The 18,485-nt window shown below is 40.8% G+C and overlaps 1 protein-coding gene across 7 annotated transcripts in view; it reads right to left on the bottom strand.

The window, feature by feature from the left end:
- The window catches only part of WDFY3 (WD repeat and FYVE domain containing 3), a 258,678-nt gene that overhangs the window by 181,811 nt on the left and 58,382 nt on the right, over positions 1 to 18,485 (bottom strand). For all 7 annotated transcript variants that reach the window (XM_014585831.2, XM_014585832.2, XM_006143286.3 and 4 more), the window contains exon 2: positions 13,778 to 13,988. In XM_014585831.2, coding sequence (XP_014441317.1) covers positions 13,778 to 13,957 — 180 coding nt within the window. In that variant the 5' untranslated portion in view covers positions 13,958 to 13,988. The remainder of the gene's footprint in view (positions 1 to 13,777; positions 13,989 to 18,485) is intronic.

Below are 18,485 nucleotides of genomic sequence, written 5' to 3'. Positions count from 1 at the left end.
AAAGGGTTGGCCCTGCGGCCTACTGTTCAAGGGAGCTGGATCCCACAAGGCCAACTGTGGTTCAAATCCCAGCCCAGTGGCTTTCAAGCCAGGTGTGTATACCAGTGGGCCAGAGTCCTGACAGGATGGAGAAAGAGGAGGTGGAATTGTAGTACAACTAAACCCCTTGCAAGGAGGATGGTCCTTTTTCCCTCTACACCTTCCTGCCCCCGCCTTGTTAGCACATGCGCCCTTCATTAAAAAACAAATAGGTCCTAATGAGAGGATAACAAATAACATAATTTCCTTCTGTGTGAATGTACCAAAATGACTAGATTCTGTAAAAATTGACACTATCTTGGGGCCCTCCATTCTCCCAGGTCCACGCTGTGCTCTCACTGACCCAGCAGGCCTTTGTTACCAAAAGAGTAACGATTTTGAGACTCTGGATGAATCACATCTTCCCACAAGGTGCTAGCGTTCAGCCCCTTTGCTTTACCTTAAAACAACCTAGTTTGCTTCAAGGCAGCTGACCCTTCTCATCTGTAAATTTGCTTCTAATAAACTGCAAAGTCATCCGTGGAGGTCTTGATTTATTTTTCTCAAAGTTCCTACTCACTTTGTGAGGTGGGGAGGGTACTACATGTTATCCTCATTCTCTAATACCTTCTAGTATAAGATGTGTTTCTTATATTCTTATAGATATATTTTCTAAAACGTCCCTCAAAGTTGTAGACACCAAACAAAAAATCAATTTTACAAGAGCGTACTTTTATCCAGGTATCAAATGTGTTAATTATACTGAAGAAAGAGTAATTTTTTTCTAGAGAGAGAGGTTTTTGTGTTGTTGTTTTTCTGTTTTGTTTTGTTTTTGCTACAGGGCACGTGCACTTGCTGGAGAGACAGGGAGACAGAAAGCAAGAAATCACCCCCCGCAAGGGGATGGCCAGGTTGCAATCTCTACTCCATTCTCCTCTAAGGATTTTGGGCATGTACGGACACACGGCCAGCGTGAGTTTTAAGCCACAGGGTCCAGGACTTGAACCACAGTTAACTATGTGGGAAGTTCAGTGATGTAACCATTATACCATCTGCTGGTCCCAAAAGAGTAATATTTAATGACCTCAAAGAACAAATGAACTATACTTTCCAAAAATGTCTCTGTAAATATATTTTTCAGCTGAGATTTTGCTAAATATAGTGGATTTATCACTAACCTATGTTGCCTGTTTGATAAAAGCTTTATTTTGGGGCCAGATGGTAGCAAAGTGGCAAAACATGTCACTCTGCAAAACTCACCCACGTGAGTTCTGAGACCTGGGTTCTAGGCATGTGTGTGTCCATGATCCAGGGCTGGCAGAGGCTGGGGTGGATCACAGACCCACGGCCTTATTCGGGGTGCTTTCCATCTCTCTCCCTGTCTCTCTCACTCACAGAAGAAATAAGGAGGAGCCATGTTCTTTAGCAAACTGCAGACAGACAACAATTGAGAAACCTAATAATGACACATGCTGGAGTAGCATCTACCTCTATGGAGAAAGGACTGCGTAATTGCTTAGCAGAGATGCTTATGCATATTCTATGACTCAGTGTATCGAGGGTATATTTTTGTTCCTAACAATTATTAAGAGAAATCTTTAAAGAGTTATTAAAACAACTTGGTAAAATAAATATCTAATTTCTTGGGTAGTTTGAGGATATGGTTATTCAAACAGTCTTCATGCTTGATAAATAAAATAATATAAATATTATTACAAATAATAAAAATCCAACTAACTTTTCATACAAATCTTGACATTTATCACTTTATATCTATAAAGAACTTTTTTCAAAAGAAAAAACTCACTTAAATGGATCAATGCAAAGTCAACGTATAGAAAAAGAACTATGTCCTATTCCTAATATAAAATAAACAAGCATGCTTTTCTGACATAAATATTTAGTTTAGAGAACCAATATTGTTGACTGATTCATTCATTTGAAGAAAGAAAAAAAAAGAAAAAATCTCACTTAAATGGATCAATGCAAAGTCAACGTATAGAAAAAGAACTATGTCCTATTCCTAATATAAAATAAACAAGCATGCTTTTCGGACATAAATATTTAGTTTAGAGAACCAATATTGTTGACTGATTCATTCATTTGCTCACACATATTCATCAATCTCCTATATGCCAGGCTTCTAGGACTTGTAAAGAAAAAGGCAAATATCGTACAATGGCTGTTTTGTACAGAAGAAAAAGGTTAAACAGCTAATTTAAAATTTAAAATTATGAGGACCAGCAGATGAGGTAATGTTTGTGTCGCTGGACTCCCACTTAGTCGACCATAGTTCAAGTCCCAGACCTAGCAGCTTAAAACTCACTCCAAGCACTCACGCTTGGGCGTGCGTGTCCAATATCCCAGGAGGAGAATGGAGAAGAAGAGATTGTGGCTTGGCCATCCTCCCTGGGGGGGTGATTTCTCATTTTCCTTCTCACTGTATCTGTCTCTTTCTTTCTCCTGCCAGGGCATGTACCCTAAGGCAAACCTCTTTAAAACAACAACAACAACAACAACAAAACATTTAAGAGGGACCAGCAGGTGGTATAGTGGTTAAGGTGCTTTCAAGTCCTGGAACCAGTAGCTTGAAACTCATGCTGGATGCATGTGCCTGTGTGTGTGTGTGTGTGTGTGTGTGTGTGTGTGTGTGTCCAAAATCCTGAGAGGAAATACAGAGGAGAAGGGACTGTAGCTTGGCCATTCTCCCAGGGAATGATTTCTCACTTTCTCTCTCTCTCTGTTTCTCTAGCAAGTGCACATGACTTATAGCTAAAATCTATCTAAAAATAAATAAATAAATAAATTAGTTATGGGGCTGGCTCCCTGGTACAGCAGTAGCGCTTTGCTCAAGTGAAGCTGGGTCCCACATGACCACCTCAGTTAGAATCCCAGCCTGGTCATCATGAAACATGGTAGGTTTCTAGGTATGAGTGACCGCGATTCGATGGTCTGTTGGACTAGAAGTAGGGGAGGCAATGAGGACTAGATCTGGTAGAGGGTGCTCCTCTCACTGTCCTTTTCTGTCTCTCTCTTATGTGTGTACGCATGTTCTATCATGAATAAAGAAAAAAAGATAAAAAATAAAATTACGTGAGGATACTGACGTGTTATGAAGGAGGTAAAACAGGGTAACAGAAAGGGAATATGTGGGCTGGGAAAAGGCTGTCAGAAAAGCTCTCTCTGAGGAAACATGCTGATGCCAAAAGATGATACTGAATGATGAGAAAGAGTGACATGAAAGAAACATGGGCAGAGGGTTCCACGCAGTGCGAAGACCTCCCAGTGGGAGTGAGACTGGGGTGGCTGAGGGATCAAAAGTAGGCTGAAACATTCTGGGTAAGAGGGAAAATGATACAAGATAAGGCTGGAAAGGTACAGGGATTACAATATGAGGTTGAAGTTATAGATAGTACTGAATATGTAAGGTAGCAAAGAACAGAGTGCATTTTTATGATGGACTTCAACACTTAAATCTAAAAATACTAGGTATGTTTTCGCCACCTTCAACAAATAGTGGTATTTCTTGAAAATACACAGTGTCTCCATCAGGTATATAAACAGGGCATGGAGCACAGAATGGGAATCAGGAGGCCTGGATCTTCGCACTCCCAGAGAATCCTGCTCCACGATTTCTGGCTCTCGGTACTCTCATTTGTCGAGAGACATAACTCGGCAAAAGAACCAGTAACATACTCATTCTATAGCATATATGTGACATTCTTAATTTACATTTTAAAAATACTATTAAGGAACCAAAGAGCCTCCTAGTATATTCAATAAAAATAGCAATAATTACCATATAGTGAACACTTGCAATATACCTAGCACTAATCAAATACTTGATGTATCATTTAAATCTCATAAAATAGGTGAAATTAGTGCCCTCATTTTACAGATAAGGAAACTCAGTGTTGTCGAGTTAACTTGAGCTAGGAGGTGGTGAAGACAATGTTAAATCAGGTCTATCTGATTCCAAAACTGGGCTTTTAATCACTCACTAGTACTATGTTTTCTCAATTAAACTGTGCACGAACCCTATCACTTCAACTTTGCACAGTGTTCACCTTTAGAGGAAAAAAGCATGGTTTGATTAGTTTTTCTTTTTTATGGAGAGATTTTTTTTGCTATAGGGCGCGTGCGCTCGCCAGACAGACAGAGAGAGACAGAGAGACAGAAAGCGAGAAATCACCCCCCAGGGGGGATGGCCACGCCGCAATCCCTTCTCCTCCATTCTCCTCTCGGGATCTTGGGCATGCATGCACACGTGCCCGGCATGAGTTTAAGCCACCGGGTCCGGGACATGAACAGTGGTCGACTAGGTGGGAGTCCAGCAACATAGCCATTATGCTAACTGCTGGTTCCCGGTTTGATTAGTTTCTAAAGGGCTATTTTTTAATATCCACCTATGTAAATTCCAGAAAAATAGTTGAAGCATCACCTCAACTAAATATTTTTGACATACTCAGGGAAAACAAATGAATAGTGTTAAGTAATAATATGCATAAAGTAGAGGTTGAAAATATATGTGTTCCTGAATGATGCTATGCAATAAATATTTATTAAACACGACCAATAAAAGAAGATGGAATGTTTATAAATTTTCCAAAATAGACTTTTGTTTCCAAATATATATAATATCTAAAATTAAGTTACAGAGTACTGACCATCTTCAGTCCTTAGATAATTTGCCATAATAATATTAAAAATTAATTAAGGGCCAGAAGGTGATGTGGTGTTTGAGGCACTGGACTTCCACATGGCCACCCATGGTTTGAGTCCCAGACCTAGAGGCTTGCTTTCTTGCTTTTCCTCTCTCTCTCTCTCTCTGTATCTTTCCAGTGAGCTAAGAAATTGTAATAAATAAAATTAATTTTAAAAAGATGTAATTGCATTATTTCATATTTTAAATCAGTTAAGATCTCTTACCGATTAATATAAATGATCAGAAAAATAGTTATTTTACACTCTGTTTCTAAGAAGTACCACCAACACTGAAGGGAGAAAAATCAGACACCCTAACCCAGCCCTGTCTTCTTTCGAGCTATACTTGCCTCATGACAACATGCATTCTTATGTGCTCTGTCTAGTTCTGTCAGTGACTGGGCAGTAAATATTTTTTTATTGCACAAAAAAACAAACCCACATTCTTTGCTATTAATAAATAGTATTATGCAATAACTAATGAAGCCACAAAAGGTGGTTCGTCTGTCTAAATACTTTTTTATAGTTTTTCTTTATTCATGACAGAACATGTACACACACATGACACAAAGAGATGAACACCCTCCAGAGAATGTGGCCACAGTGTGACCCCTTTCCTCTACTCCACCAGAACTTGGTAACATCTGCATGAGCCCAGCATGCTTCATATGGACCAGGCTTGGCGATTCAAACTATGCTTGGTAGGTGGGGTCCCGTCTTCTCTTGAGCAGCATATTACTACTGCGTCATACAGCCAGCTCCATCTGTCTAACTTCTGGTCTTTCTTATTTAGTTCTAAATTTGGGATTCTGCCATGTAAAGCCAACACTTTAAAAAGTAAAGGTCATTTGTAAGAGATTTTTAAAAGGACACTGGGAGCCAGCAGGTGACATGGTGGTTAGGGTGCTGGACACCCACATGGCTGACCGAGACTAGAGTCCTGGACTTGGCAGTTTGCTTTCTCTTTCTGTCTCTGTCTAAGCGAGTATGCATGCTCTGTAGCAAATTTAAAAAATAATAATAATAAATAAAATTAAATATTTTTTAAAAAGACACTTTATTCAACATGCTTCTCAAATATAAATTAGAAATAAGTACAAAAAACAAGTTTCTTAGAGAAAGTAAAGATCACTTTTTTTGGGGGGGGGGGTGAGTATGCATTCTCTGTAGCAAATTTAAAAAATAATAATAATAAATAAAATTAAATATTTTTTAAAAAGACACTTTATTCAACATGCTTCTCAAATATAAATTAGAAATAAGTACAAAAAACAAGTTTCTTAGAGAAAGTAAAGATCACTTTTTTTGGGGGGGGGGGGTTCCCTATAGGCGGCATGCCCTCACCCCTGTAGGGCACGTGCGCTTGCCAGACAGACAAAGAGAGACAGAGAGACAGAAAGCGAGAAATCACCCGCCAAGGGGGGTGGCCATGCCACAATCCTTTCTCCTCCATTCTCCTCTTGGGATCTTGGGCACACACGCACACACATCCAGTGTGAGTTTAAGCCACCAGGTCCAGGACTTGAACACCGTCAACTACATGGGAGTCCAGCGACATAACCATTACGCCAATTGCTGGTCTCCAAGACCACATTTTAAAAATTTCCAGTGGGCACATGCACTAGCAAGAGATTAGTCAGGAGGAAGGAGAGGAAGAAAACACCTCCCAGGGGGTATGGTCACAGTATTATCCCCTAATTTCCATTTCTCTATTCAGTGGTGACTTGGGGCATACATGCTCATGTGGCTGTGGTGTTTTTCAAACCACTGGAACAGATTCAAACCAGGACTTACTATGTGGTATCCACTCTCTTAACCACAAGACTATGAGACTGGCCCTACATTTTAAAACACATCACTAAGTATAACATATATCAATGTTATATAATACATAATGATGACAGTTTTTTTATAAGAAGTTTTTGTCTTACGATGTGTGTGCTGACCTGAGAGAGAGACAGACACAGTAAGAGAGAAAGTGAGAAATTATCCCATAGTGGGGATAGTCATGCTACAATCCCTTCTCCTGTTCTCCACTCAGGATCTTGGGCATATATGCACACAAGCCCAGTGTGATTTTTAAGCCCCTGGGTCTGGAACCTGAACTGCAGTTGGCCATGGGGGAGTACGGGATGTAACTGCTATGCCATCTATTGGCCCCAAAAATGGCAGTTTTTAGATGACTAAAATGCTATTCATTTTGATTTCATTTAGACTAAGTATTTTCTCTGTAAACTTCTGTTCTTGAGACTACAGATTAATTATTTTTTTAAATGCTGAATAAAGATTTTTCAGCTATTCTCAGACTCCACCATAATCTTTCAGTTTCAGAGAATGAGTAACAGAGAAGGTAACAGCAGCCTTCTCTCTAGGACTGTGATGAAGACCACAGGAGGCATTTCAAGAACCCAGCATGAGACTTGGCCCAGAAAAAGGACTTCACACATGTCATTTTCCAACTTTACCTCTTAATGGCAAAAATCAGGTTGAAATAACACTATTAAGCACAGTTAATAAGCTTAATAAGCACATATAGAAACTAATCTGTAGGTAGATATTCATGCCTTACAGTATTTAGCATGGTAAAAAGTCTCAAAAATTAACACTGCAATTCAATTACAGCAATCATGGTAGGAATTGGTTGGCTTCTATAGTTATATGGAGCCATTTATTCATTCACCAAAGGTATTTCTTACTCGTGGAGAAAGTTCATGCACAAATGGTTAAACAGTAAATAGAGATGGCCATATAGTCTCAAATTCAAAATTACATCCAAGAACAATTTTGCATTTACATGTGCGTTTTAAAGAATGAATTAAAAACTTGCCACATGGGGCCAGCTGGTGGCCTAGATTTCACATGGCCAAACATGTCATTTGAGTCCTGGACCTGGCAACTTGAAAAACATACTGGTGAGTGTGCATGTGTGCCCCCAATCCTGACAGCATGAAGAAATGGAGGAAAAGGGATTGCAGCCCTTTGGGAGGGGCATTCTCCCACTCCCTGTCTTTCTCTCTCTGGTCAGTGCATATCCCCTCTGGCAATTAAAAAAAAATTTCCTGGCTGGGGGGCCAGCCAGTAGTATGGTGACTAAAGGCACTGGACTCCCATATGGTCAAATGAGGTTCGAGTCCTGGACCTGGCAGCTTGCTTTCTCACTTTCTCTCTTTCTCTCACTCTGTCCCTCTGTTTGATTAAATAAATAAATAAATAAAGTTAAATAAAATAAAACAAAAACAAAACAAAAACTTCTAGGACCAGCAAATGGCATAATGGTTATGTCACTGAACTCCCACGTAGTCGACTGCACTTCAAGTCCTGGACCCAGAAGCTTAAACTCACACTGGGCATGTGTGCATCCATGCCAAAAATCCTGAGAGAAGAATGGAGAAGGGACTGTGGTATGGCCATTCCCCTGGAGGCTGACTTCTTGCTTTCTGTCTTTCTGGTGAGTGCATGTGCCCTACTGCAAAAAATCTCTCTTAAAAAAGTAAGAATAACTTCCAACTTGAAAGAATTTGTTAATAGTTAATGAGACCTATAACAAGATAAAATACCAAAAAAACTAAAAAAACTAAGTCAAACATATAAGCAGACGGAGAATATGCACTAGCATATTTCCTACCTACTTTTTTTTTTTTCCAATACCACACATTTACTAAAACTTGTCTTAATTTACTATGGAAGCTAGGGCTGGCAGGTGGTGTGGTGGTAAAGTGAATTAGACTCCTACATGGCCGACTGCGGTTCAAGTCCTGGACCTGGTGGCTTGCTTTCTCACTTTCTCTCTCTGCCTCTCTCTCTCTCACTCACTCTGTCCCTCTCTAGTCAAATTAAAATGAATAAATAAAGTTAAATAAAGTAATTATTTTTAAAAAATGTACTATGGAAGCCTAACTGATGAAATACATGGGATATATATGTTGAAATTACTTAATAATTCATGTTAATAGCTGAGAACAACAATCTCCCTAGCTGCTCTAAATAATATCACTATCTTGTAAATTTTTCTAAGTCTGAGGGAAGGAAATTATCTCATAATACTCGGTAGCCAATAGCACATGACGACATTAAAGTAAAACAAAAATGAAAATTAAAAACTAAGAACCGGTCCTGTGCCCTAATGGTTAAAGGAACCAGACCCCACATGGCTGACCATGGGGTTCAAATTCCTGCTTCAGAGGCTTAAAAACATATCAGGCATAGGTGTATGTGTGCCTAAAATACGAATAGGAGGGAGAAATGGAGGAAAAGGGATTATGGCATGACCATGCCCTATTGTGGGATGCTCTCTCCCCTTTCCTCTCCCACTGTCTCTCTGGCAAGCACACACACCTTCTGGCATACTGGAAAAGCAAAACAAGAAAACAATATAACTTATCAGAACTGGTTCCAATAAAATAAATGATTCACCTGGCCAGGTTTTGACGAAGTCTTGTGTGTTGTCAATTCTCCCCCTCATTTTCAAAACAGCTATTTCAAACCTTTTTTACCTCTCCTCATGCTCTTACTTTACCATCTCTTCTCTCCATCATTCTCAACACATAACTAGCCTCTTATTTCATAGATTAAAAAATGTATATCCCCTAGATGTATTAATATTTCCCTTTGCTAGTCTATCCCACAACCCCCAATAGATGACATGTAAATTAATTTCTCTCTTATGCCCCTTCCTTCCAGTCTTGCTCTTCTGTCTTACCAGCCCAGCAAAATTTCCACCCCAAAAGTTCAGATATCTGCCATCTCTGCTTCTACACACAGACCCACACGGGTAAGAACCCATGTAAATTATCATCTACAACCTTCACTAGGCCCTCAGTTCTAATCTTTTGTTGTTGCTGTTTTTAATTGCCAGAGGGTGCATGCACTTACCAGAAAGAGAGACAGTGAGACGGGGGTGGGGAGAGAGAGGGAGAATGCACCCGTCAATGGATATAGTCATGCTGAAATCCGTTTCTCCATCCTGTCAGGATTCTGGGCATACATGTACATGTGCCCCGTGTGTTTTTCAAGTCTCTGGGGTTAGGATTCAAACTGCAGTCAGCCATGCAGGATTTGGTTCCCTTAACAACTAGGTAGCAGGAAAGGTTCTCTAATCTATCTATCTATCTATCTATCTATCTATCTATCTATCTATCTATCTATCTTTTGTTTGTTTGTTTGTTTTAAGAGGTGTTTGCCTTAGGGTGATTGCTCACTGGGAAGAGAGATGGAGACAGTGAGAGGGAAAGTAAGAAATCATCCCAATCCTTCTCCTCCGTTCTGCTGGAATCTTGGGTGCACCTGGCATGATTTTCAAGCCACAGGGTCTGGGACTCAAACTGCGGTCACCCTTGTGGGAGTCCAGCAACATAACTGCTACATCATCTGCTGGCCTCCATCTAATTAATTCTCTTATTGCCCCTTTTCATCTCTCTCTTTTTCTCTCTCATATTCTATTCCACTAATACTCCAAACCATCACAATTTTCTGAAGTCTTTTACTCAAGCCCTTGCTCCAGACTCTTAACAGGCCACATTTTCTGTTGATAACTACAGGAAACAGAGGTCATCAAGTAAGATCTCATTCAACTCCTACTGCAGTTACAAATCTATATTCACATCCAACAAAACCTGGTCTCCTACAGGACAAACTCAACAGGAGAAAGATACTCAGCTCAACCTTTGACGAAACACTCTTCTCCATAGCATCCTATGCCTGCTGCTCTTCTCACATGGCAGCATAAGCCATGAGAAACCACTTACTTTCTTCCAGGATCTCAACTACAGATCTCTATGGGTCCCAGAACCATATGGGTCCTAAAACCATCCCAGCAAGGCCCCTCACCTAAGCTTCTATTTAGCTGCTGAATACCTTCACCCAGGGAGCAGCTCACACATAGCTCAGACTCAATGCCCCAGACTGAATCTTTCTCAGGTTTGGGTAAAAACAATCACCCAGTTTCCCAAATTAGAAACATGACAGCCTTGCCTTGGACCTCTCTACTCTTATTCTATTGCTTAAACTCCCTCCTCTGCTCTGCATGTCACCGAGAGAAAGTATGAGCTCCTAACATGACAGATAAACCTTTCATGATCTGCTCCTGTCAATCCTAAATCATCGTTTCTCCCCTCTTTGAAGTAAAATCAACTTCTCTGATTGCCTACACATGCTGACACACACTAAAATGTTTGTTCATTTTTATCCCAGCTCATTCTTAAGTTCTATTTATCTTCTCAGTTAATTAGCCAAGCATATCCCTAATCCAGCTAATGCTTATCTTCTAGACTCCAAAGTCTATCACATTCTTAAGAAAGACCTCCCCTCCTTGATCCCCACAGACTCTTAGACAATTACTTTTAGTGGTGCCATAGTACGCTCTCGTGTCTCTAATACTACATTTGTGTCTTATCATATTATCTGTTTATGTGCTTCACCTTGTTACACCTCAGCTTTACAAGACTGTATCATATCTCAGAAACGCCAATGCACAGCACAGGGGATGGCATAATGTGTTCTTTTCAATGTAAGAGCATCAAATCCGTGAACGCATGATAACGGAATAAATGAGGAAACAAATTAACAAATAAATGTGCAATGAGTGAGCTCTACCTCTCCTCCTCTGCTGTAAACATTAGCCTTTAGCTTGATCTGAGTAATACATACACCAAACAATTATTTCAACACATGCAGTCTGTACTTTTTGCTTTATCTGATACAATTAATGCTCTAACAGCCATAATAATAATAGACATCGGTTTCTGAGGACAAATATTTACTAAGGGCTTTAAGTATATTATCTTATTTAATTTCACATTTCCATACTAAATGTTTTTATTTTATAGCCCAGAAACGGGAGATGACTGCCACTCCACAGGGCAGTAGATAGCTGGGCGTTTGATCCCTGGAGAAAAAGAACAGGAATACTAGCACAAAGTGAAGACACGGCCACAGATCTGTGAACACTGGAAGTGAAGTGAAAGTCTACCCACTGAATAAGAATCAGCCTTGTTCCTTAACTTGGCTTTAAGAAAAATTAGCAGTCAGACCTATATGTTCCAGGCAGATTAGAGACTCTCCCCTCATGGGATATCAACATATAAAAGAAAATATTTAAGACTATTGAGGTTGGAGGGGATCTCTCAATTAATAGCCCAGCAAGATAAAATTACCATGTCAAAGTCTTACCCTCCACACACAATTTCCAATCAAGTTTCAATATCTCATTCTAAAATAACAACATAGAAAATTATCACCAGACCTCTAAAGATTCCTCTAACATGAAAGAGAGTAACATAAATAAAGAAAGTAACTTGGACCAAACAGAACAATGCAAGAAATGTGAGAAAATATGAAAAACTTTAATATTTTTGGAGGGAGGAAAGGAGATACTACATCATTTGAAAAAAAAAAAAGAAAGCGTACAAGAAAATTAAAACTATGGTAGCACAAGGTTAATCTAGAAGAGCAAATATCTGAGAGTTCCAGAAAAAGGGAACAAATAAAACATATTTTTAAATATGCCAGAATATTTTCCCAAAACCAAACAATATAAGCTTTAAGAAGGCTCATCATGAGGCCATGGTTAAATTTCAAAATGCAGAGGAGAAAAGGAAGAGCCTAGAAAATTTCAGGCCAAAAGACAGACTAACAGAGAAAACAACACAGAGGCCAATGTAGACACGGGGTGGTGGCAGGGGGAGACACAGACATAGTTGGGGCAGAGGCAGATCCAGGGGAGGAAGCAATCCCAGGGAAGAAAAAAACAGAATGGAGAGAAAGAGAGACATAGATGGAGAGAGAAATGGGAAGAGAGAGACATGAGAGCAGAGGGGGAAAAGAGAGACAGAGAGGAGGAGAGAGAAATAGGGATGAGAAGCAGAGATAGACAGGAGGGGGAAGCAGACAAAGTAAGGGGGGGAGAGAGAGATAGCTTAGAGAGAGATGAAAAGAGAGAGACATGGCGGCAAAGGAAGAAGGGATGGAGATAAGAGGACGAGAACAGAGACAAAGCAAAGGGAGAGAAAATCAGAAAGGCAGAGAAAAGGGGAACAGGGGCTAGTGAGGTGAGAATGAGAAAGAGGAAAAAAGAGAGGCAGAGAAGGGGGAGATGGAGAAATAGACATGTGAATGAGGAGAAGAAACTGAGTTATGAAATCTGGGGAAAACAAGTGCTGTGACAAGGGGAGACCATGGTGACACACTGCACAGTTCATGCTTAGATACTACTGACACCAGTACATGGCAGAGTGAACACTGCACACTGCTGACACAAACGGCCTGACTCCGTGGAAGCGAGGAGGAGGGTAGTAGAGTTTGTGTTTGAGTATGTAAGCTATGGCTTAGAAAGACAGGAAGTAAAAAAGGTAATTCTTACATTCCTCAGTAAGAAGGCAAATAAAACTGAATAACCAACCAAGGAAAAGCAGTAGAAATAAGTTATGCCTAAGCCTGTCGTGGCAGCAACAGTTCACAGAAAAGAGTGGTGGGGCAGCCATAAGCCTGTGGAACGACTCGACTTTTTAAACTATGTACATAAACTATGTGGATAAACATTAAAAAGTTATTTTAAAAGTCCCTAACAAGATGGTTACATGTAATCCATAAAACACCTTAAAATGTTAACTATTTAGACTTTCTTTAGCCTCTGACTGTCCTTTTACAGAATCTCTTATAGGAAGCCACCCAAACAACAAAGCAAAAGCTGCGATGACTTTTTTAAACATACAAAGAACTTGGGCGATCACATCATTTGTTGCAATGAAACCACCAGTCTAAAAGATCACAGAAATAACACAAATGACGATTTATCCTTCTTCCCAAACTCAACCATTACAGGGACATGTTACTAAATGCTCGCAGCCTTCCTTTTACCTATTCGAACCAAAGGAGGTCTCACTAAGTGTGGTTCATGCACATCGAGTCACACTACTGTATAGCAGACTGCAAGGAAGAGATCAAATTTGTTAAAAATCTAAGTCACCCTGTAACTCTTCCCACGTGTGGCTTGCCGTTATCCTTGAGATTCTCACACAGCCACGCGGTCCTGCAGGGGCGTCTGGCGGCCTGGGCTTACCCTGTTAAACACTGGCAGCATCATGTACAGCTTCTCTTCCTGTTCCTTCTGAGTCATGTGCCGGGGAGGGTGGCACAGCTCGGTGAAGAGGCGGCGGAGGTGCATCAGGCCCAAGGCGTTGTCTTGCGGGCTGCATTCCTCCTGCCTCGGCCGCCCCATGATCCTCTTTACCATGTTCATCTTGGCTGCTTGGTGACAAACACGTTGAAATCTGCAGAAAGATGGCAATACACAGCAGTCAAAATGTCATCATCTCGCTAGGTCAAACATGCAGGAAATAGCTTATAAAAGTGAAAAACAGAACATTCTATCTGAAAGATTTCTTTCTACTTCTTTAAACAGATAAAATGGAAGAGCAAAATGAAATTAATTTTTTTTTTTTTTTTTTCCAGAGGTGAACTCAGGTGGCACAAAGGTTATGGGAGGGGGATTCACAACACCCAACAGCAGTGTAGTTCGAGTTGTGAACCCAGTGGCTTGAAAATCACACCAGGTGCATGTCTGTGTGCCCAAAATCCCAAGGGGAGCATGGATGAGAAGGGACTGTAGCATAGCTATCGCCCTGTGGGGGTGACTTCTCACTTTTCCTCCTCTCTCTCTCTCCAGCAAATATATGCCCTATAGAAAACTACAAAAAAAAAAAAAAAATCCATAGAGAGACAGATGGTGGATAGGGAGATAAAAAAGCAGTCCCTCATGGGGGATGGTCACACCTCAATCCCTTCTCCTCCATCTCTTCCTATTTTCAGGATTTTGGGCAAGCAGGCACACACGCACACCTAGTATGTTTATCAAGCTGCCAGATCCAGGACTTGAACCACACAGTAGGCCATGTGAGAGTCAACCACCTTAACCACCAGGCCATGGGTTGGCCTAATGAGCACTTTTTAAAGAAAGAGATATAAATATTTGTTTTACGAAGCATATTTCTGGTAAGAATGTGGTGAACTGAATCATAAAAAAAAAATGTATTCCTGGAACTGAAGCTGCAGTTAAAAGGTAAACTAATCGGGGTCAGCAGGTGGCATAGCGGTTAAGAAGCTGGACTCCCATGTGGTTGACTGCGTTTGGAGCCCTGGACCTGGTGGCTTGAAGCTCATGTTGGGCGTGTGTGCGTGCATATCCAAATCCCCACGAGGAGAATGGAGGAGAAGGGATCGTGGTTGGGTCACTGTGGCAATCACCACTGGGGAGTGATTTCTTACTTTTTGTCTTCCCAGCGAGTGAATGCACCCTACAGCAAAACTCTCTAAAAAAAAAAAAAAAAGTAAACTAACCACCACTAGTTTGAGTATTTATGAACTCAATAACACTAAGCATTTGAAAGCATCATTATTAGCCTTTGTCACCTACTGCTAAATGCCAGCAATTTACTAATTTTAGTAACAAAACTAGGGCCTTTCAAAAGGAACTCGGAAGACTGGAAGGACATTACAGATATGAGAATTTGGAAGAAAGGCAATTTGCTTTTTAATCTGTAGAAAAGTAAGTATGCCCTGAGATTAATTTCTCATTTTGCTGCATAACCTTTTCTTAAGAAATAAAAGACTACTACAAGGCTGAAGTTGCACTTCCTAAACACCTGCCTATGAATTTTAAAACGATAGAAGAGGTTTTTGCTATAGGGCACGTGTGCTTGCCAGAAAGACAGAGAGAAACTGACAGAAAGCGAGAATCACCCTCCAAGGGGGTATGGACACGCCACAAATCACTTCTCCTCCACTGTCCTCTCAGGATCTTGCGCATGCACACACATGGTGCCCGGCATGAGTTTAAGCCACCAGGTCCGGGACTCGAACCACGGTTGACTACATGAGAGTCCAGCGACATAACCAATACTCCAACTGCTGGTCCCAAGAACAAGCATCTTAAACATCTTAAAGCTTCCTCTTGAGAATTCTGAGGGAATTCCGTATCTGGCTGCAGGCGCACGCTGATGCGCTGATGTCCCAGTGCGCCGCTGCTACAGGAGGGCATGGTGCGACTCCTCCCAGGTGAGGAGCAGGACCCTGCTGCCTAGATAGAGCTCAGCCATGGCTGCCTGCACTGACTGCTGTGCAAAGAGCAGACGGTACATTCTCAAGTCTCAACCCCAGGAGAAAGTGCTGAGGCTTATGGACAAAAGGCCGAGGGAAACAATTAAACAACAAAATAACAAAACTTAGTCTAGTCCAAAGCTGTCCGAAATACTTCAGTTTTGGAAAACATGAAAGTCTTATAAATAAAGATTTCAACAAATACAGGCAGAACATCCCTAATCCAAAATTCTCCCAAATCTGTAACTCCTTGAGTGCCAACATCAAATCACAAGCGAAAAATGTCATCACACCTGACCTCATGCAATGAGTCACTACGAAAACACTGCCAATACAAAACTATTGTATAAAATTACCTTCAGGCTATGTGTATAAGATGACACATAAATGAGTTTTCATATTGGGTTCCAGGCCCAAAATATCTCACTGTGTATATGTAAATATTTCAAAACCAGAAACAAATCTGAAATCCAAAATACTTCTAGCCCCAAGCATTTCAGAGGAAAGATACTCAACCTGTATATTCAAAGAACCTATTTTGTGATTGTGCTTAGAGTCCTGAAAATCCCCAAAGCAAAAATAAAATATGAAGTGAATTATAAAAATTGTATAAATTACCTAACATTTTAGATTATGTACAGCTCTACTTGTCCTTACCCTATAGCTAGAGTTCCTAATCCAGAGACTGTGGATATGAGTTAGTGGGTTCCTGATCTTCGATGACTTCAAATTGTTTTTCCAAGGGCTGGCCCTGTAGCACAGTGGTTAAGTGCTATACATCGGGACCTAGATCCCATACGGTAAACTATAGTTTAGATCCTGGCCCCTGAAGCATGAAAAACAGGTTGGACACATGTACGTTATATGTCCCAAATCCTGAAGGAATGCAAAGATAGAGGGGTTCACCAGTGGTGTGGTGAAAACAGCCGGATCCCACATGACTGCATGCCAGACCTGGCAACTTGAAAACATGCCAGGTGCTTGTGCATGCATGCCCAAAATCCCAAAGAAGGAGAAATGAAGAAGGGATAGGGGAGTAATCATCCTCCATTGAGGGTGATTCCTCACTTTCCCTCTCTATTTCTAGCTCTCTGGTCAAAATACTGTGGCATGAACAAACCCTACTGCGGGGGGCGGGAAAGAGGGGTGCGTATGGGAGCCCTCTCTTCCCCTCTACCTGGTGCATGCAAATAACCTCTGCCCTTATCCCCCAAATCTAGGTGATTCCTCAGTTTTCAAAGGGGTCTATGCCATTAAAAAAAAAGAAAAAGGCAAAAATCACTATCTTTTACTTTCATTACAACTTAAGAAAGTGGACTAAAAAGAGGCTTAAACTTACCTTTTTCTTTCTAGGTGTTTTTTTTTTTTTTTGAGAGATTTTCACTGTAGGGTGCGTGCGCTCGCCAGACAGACAGGGAGAGACATAGAGACAGAAAGCGAGAAATCACCCCCCAGGGGGGATGGTCACGCCGCAATCCCTTCTCCTCCATTCTCCTCTCGGGATCTTGGGCACGCACGCACACGCGCCCGGCGTGAGTTTTAAGCCACCGGGTCCGGGACACGAACTGCGGTCGACTACGTGGGAATCCAGCGACATAGCCATTACGCTAACTGCTGGTTCCCTAGGTGTTTTTGTTGTGGTGGTGGTGGTTGTTTTAATTGCCATGGAGTACAATACTCAAGAGAGAAAGAGAAAGAAAGAAGGTACTCCCTCTGCAGTGGAGCATGGTCATGCCACAATCCCTTCTCCTCTAATTTCCCATTCCATGAAAAATTTGGGCACCCATACAAACAGGTTCAGCTCGTCTTTTAAGCCACAAGGCGGAACTGGAACCATGGTTGAGCATGTGGCATCTGACTCCTGATGCACTGTACTTAACCACTGCACTGGGTCCAGCCCTTCATCCTAGGTTCTATGGAAATGTAACTAAGAAATGAAAACTATAAGTATTTGAGGTGTACAACTTGATGTTTTAAAACACCATTTTGAAACACTCTGCAAAACAATCACACTCAAGCTAATGAACATATCCATCACTTTACATAATTACCATTACACATTTATTGTGTGTGCGGTGAAAACAGAGTATCTACCTTTCTGGCAAACAGCAAGTATATAGTATGGCCTCAGTATAGTCACACTGATGTACGTTAGATCTCCAGAATTCCGGATATCTTGATCAATATCTCTCCCCTTTTTTTCTCCCTCCCACCATTCAAGCTCTTCTAGGAGCTGAGCTATTTTAGATCCCACATGTAAGTGAGATTGCACCGTATTTGTCTTTACATGATTGGCTTACTTCACATTCAGTATGTCCTCGGGAGTCAATCACCTTGCTGCAACTGACAGAATTTCATTCTTTTTGTTTTTGTTTATAAGTCAGGTGGCCTGCGTGCAACTCCAAGCACAGCTAAGAACAACTTATTCAAAGTCTCATGTGAAAAAGAACTTGGATGAGAATCCAGTCTTCTAGTTCCCAGTTAAGTGCCCTTCAGTGGCTTACCCATATTGATGTGTCCATTTTAAATGATCAATTTCTTGAAAACTTAAGACTCTAGTTAGCAATGTTTTAGTTAGCAATGTTTAGTTATTTAATACCAAGTAACAATTAGAGGATGAAAATAAATTTCTTTGTTTCTCTGAAGATAAACTAATCAACTTTCATTTTAAT

This window comes from Tupaia chinensis, unplaced genomic scaffold (genome assembly GCF_000334495.1).
Source record: "Tupaia chinensis unplaced genomic scaffold, TupChi_1.0 Scaffold000094_1, whole genome shotgun sequence".
In the NCBI taxonomy this organism is placed as follows: Eukaryota; Metazoa; Chordata; class Mammalia; order Scandentia; family Tupaiidae; genus Tupaia; species Tupaia belangeri.
The sequence above is the reverse complement of the archived record's forward strand: the minus strand, read 5'-3'. Positions and strand labels throughout refer to the sequence as shown.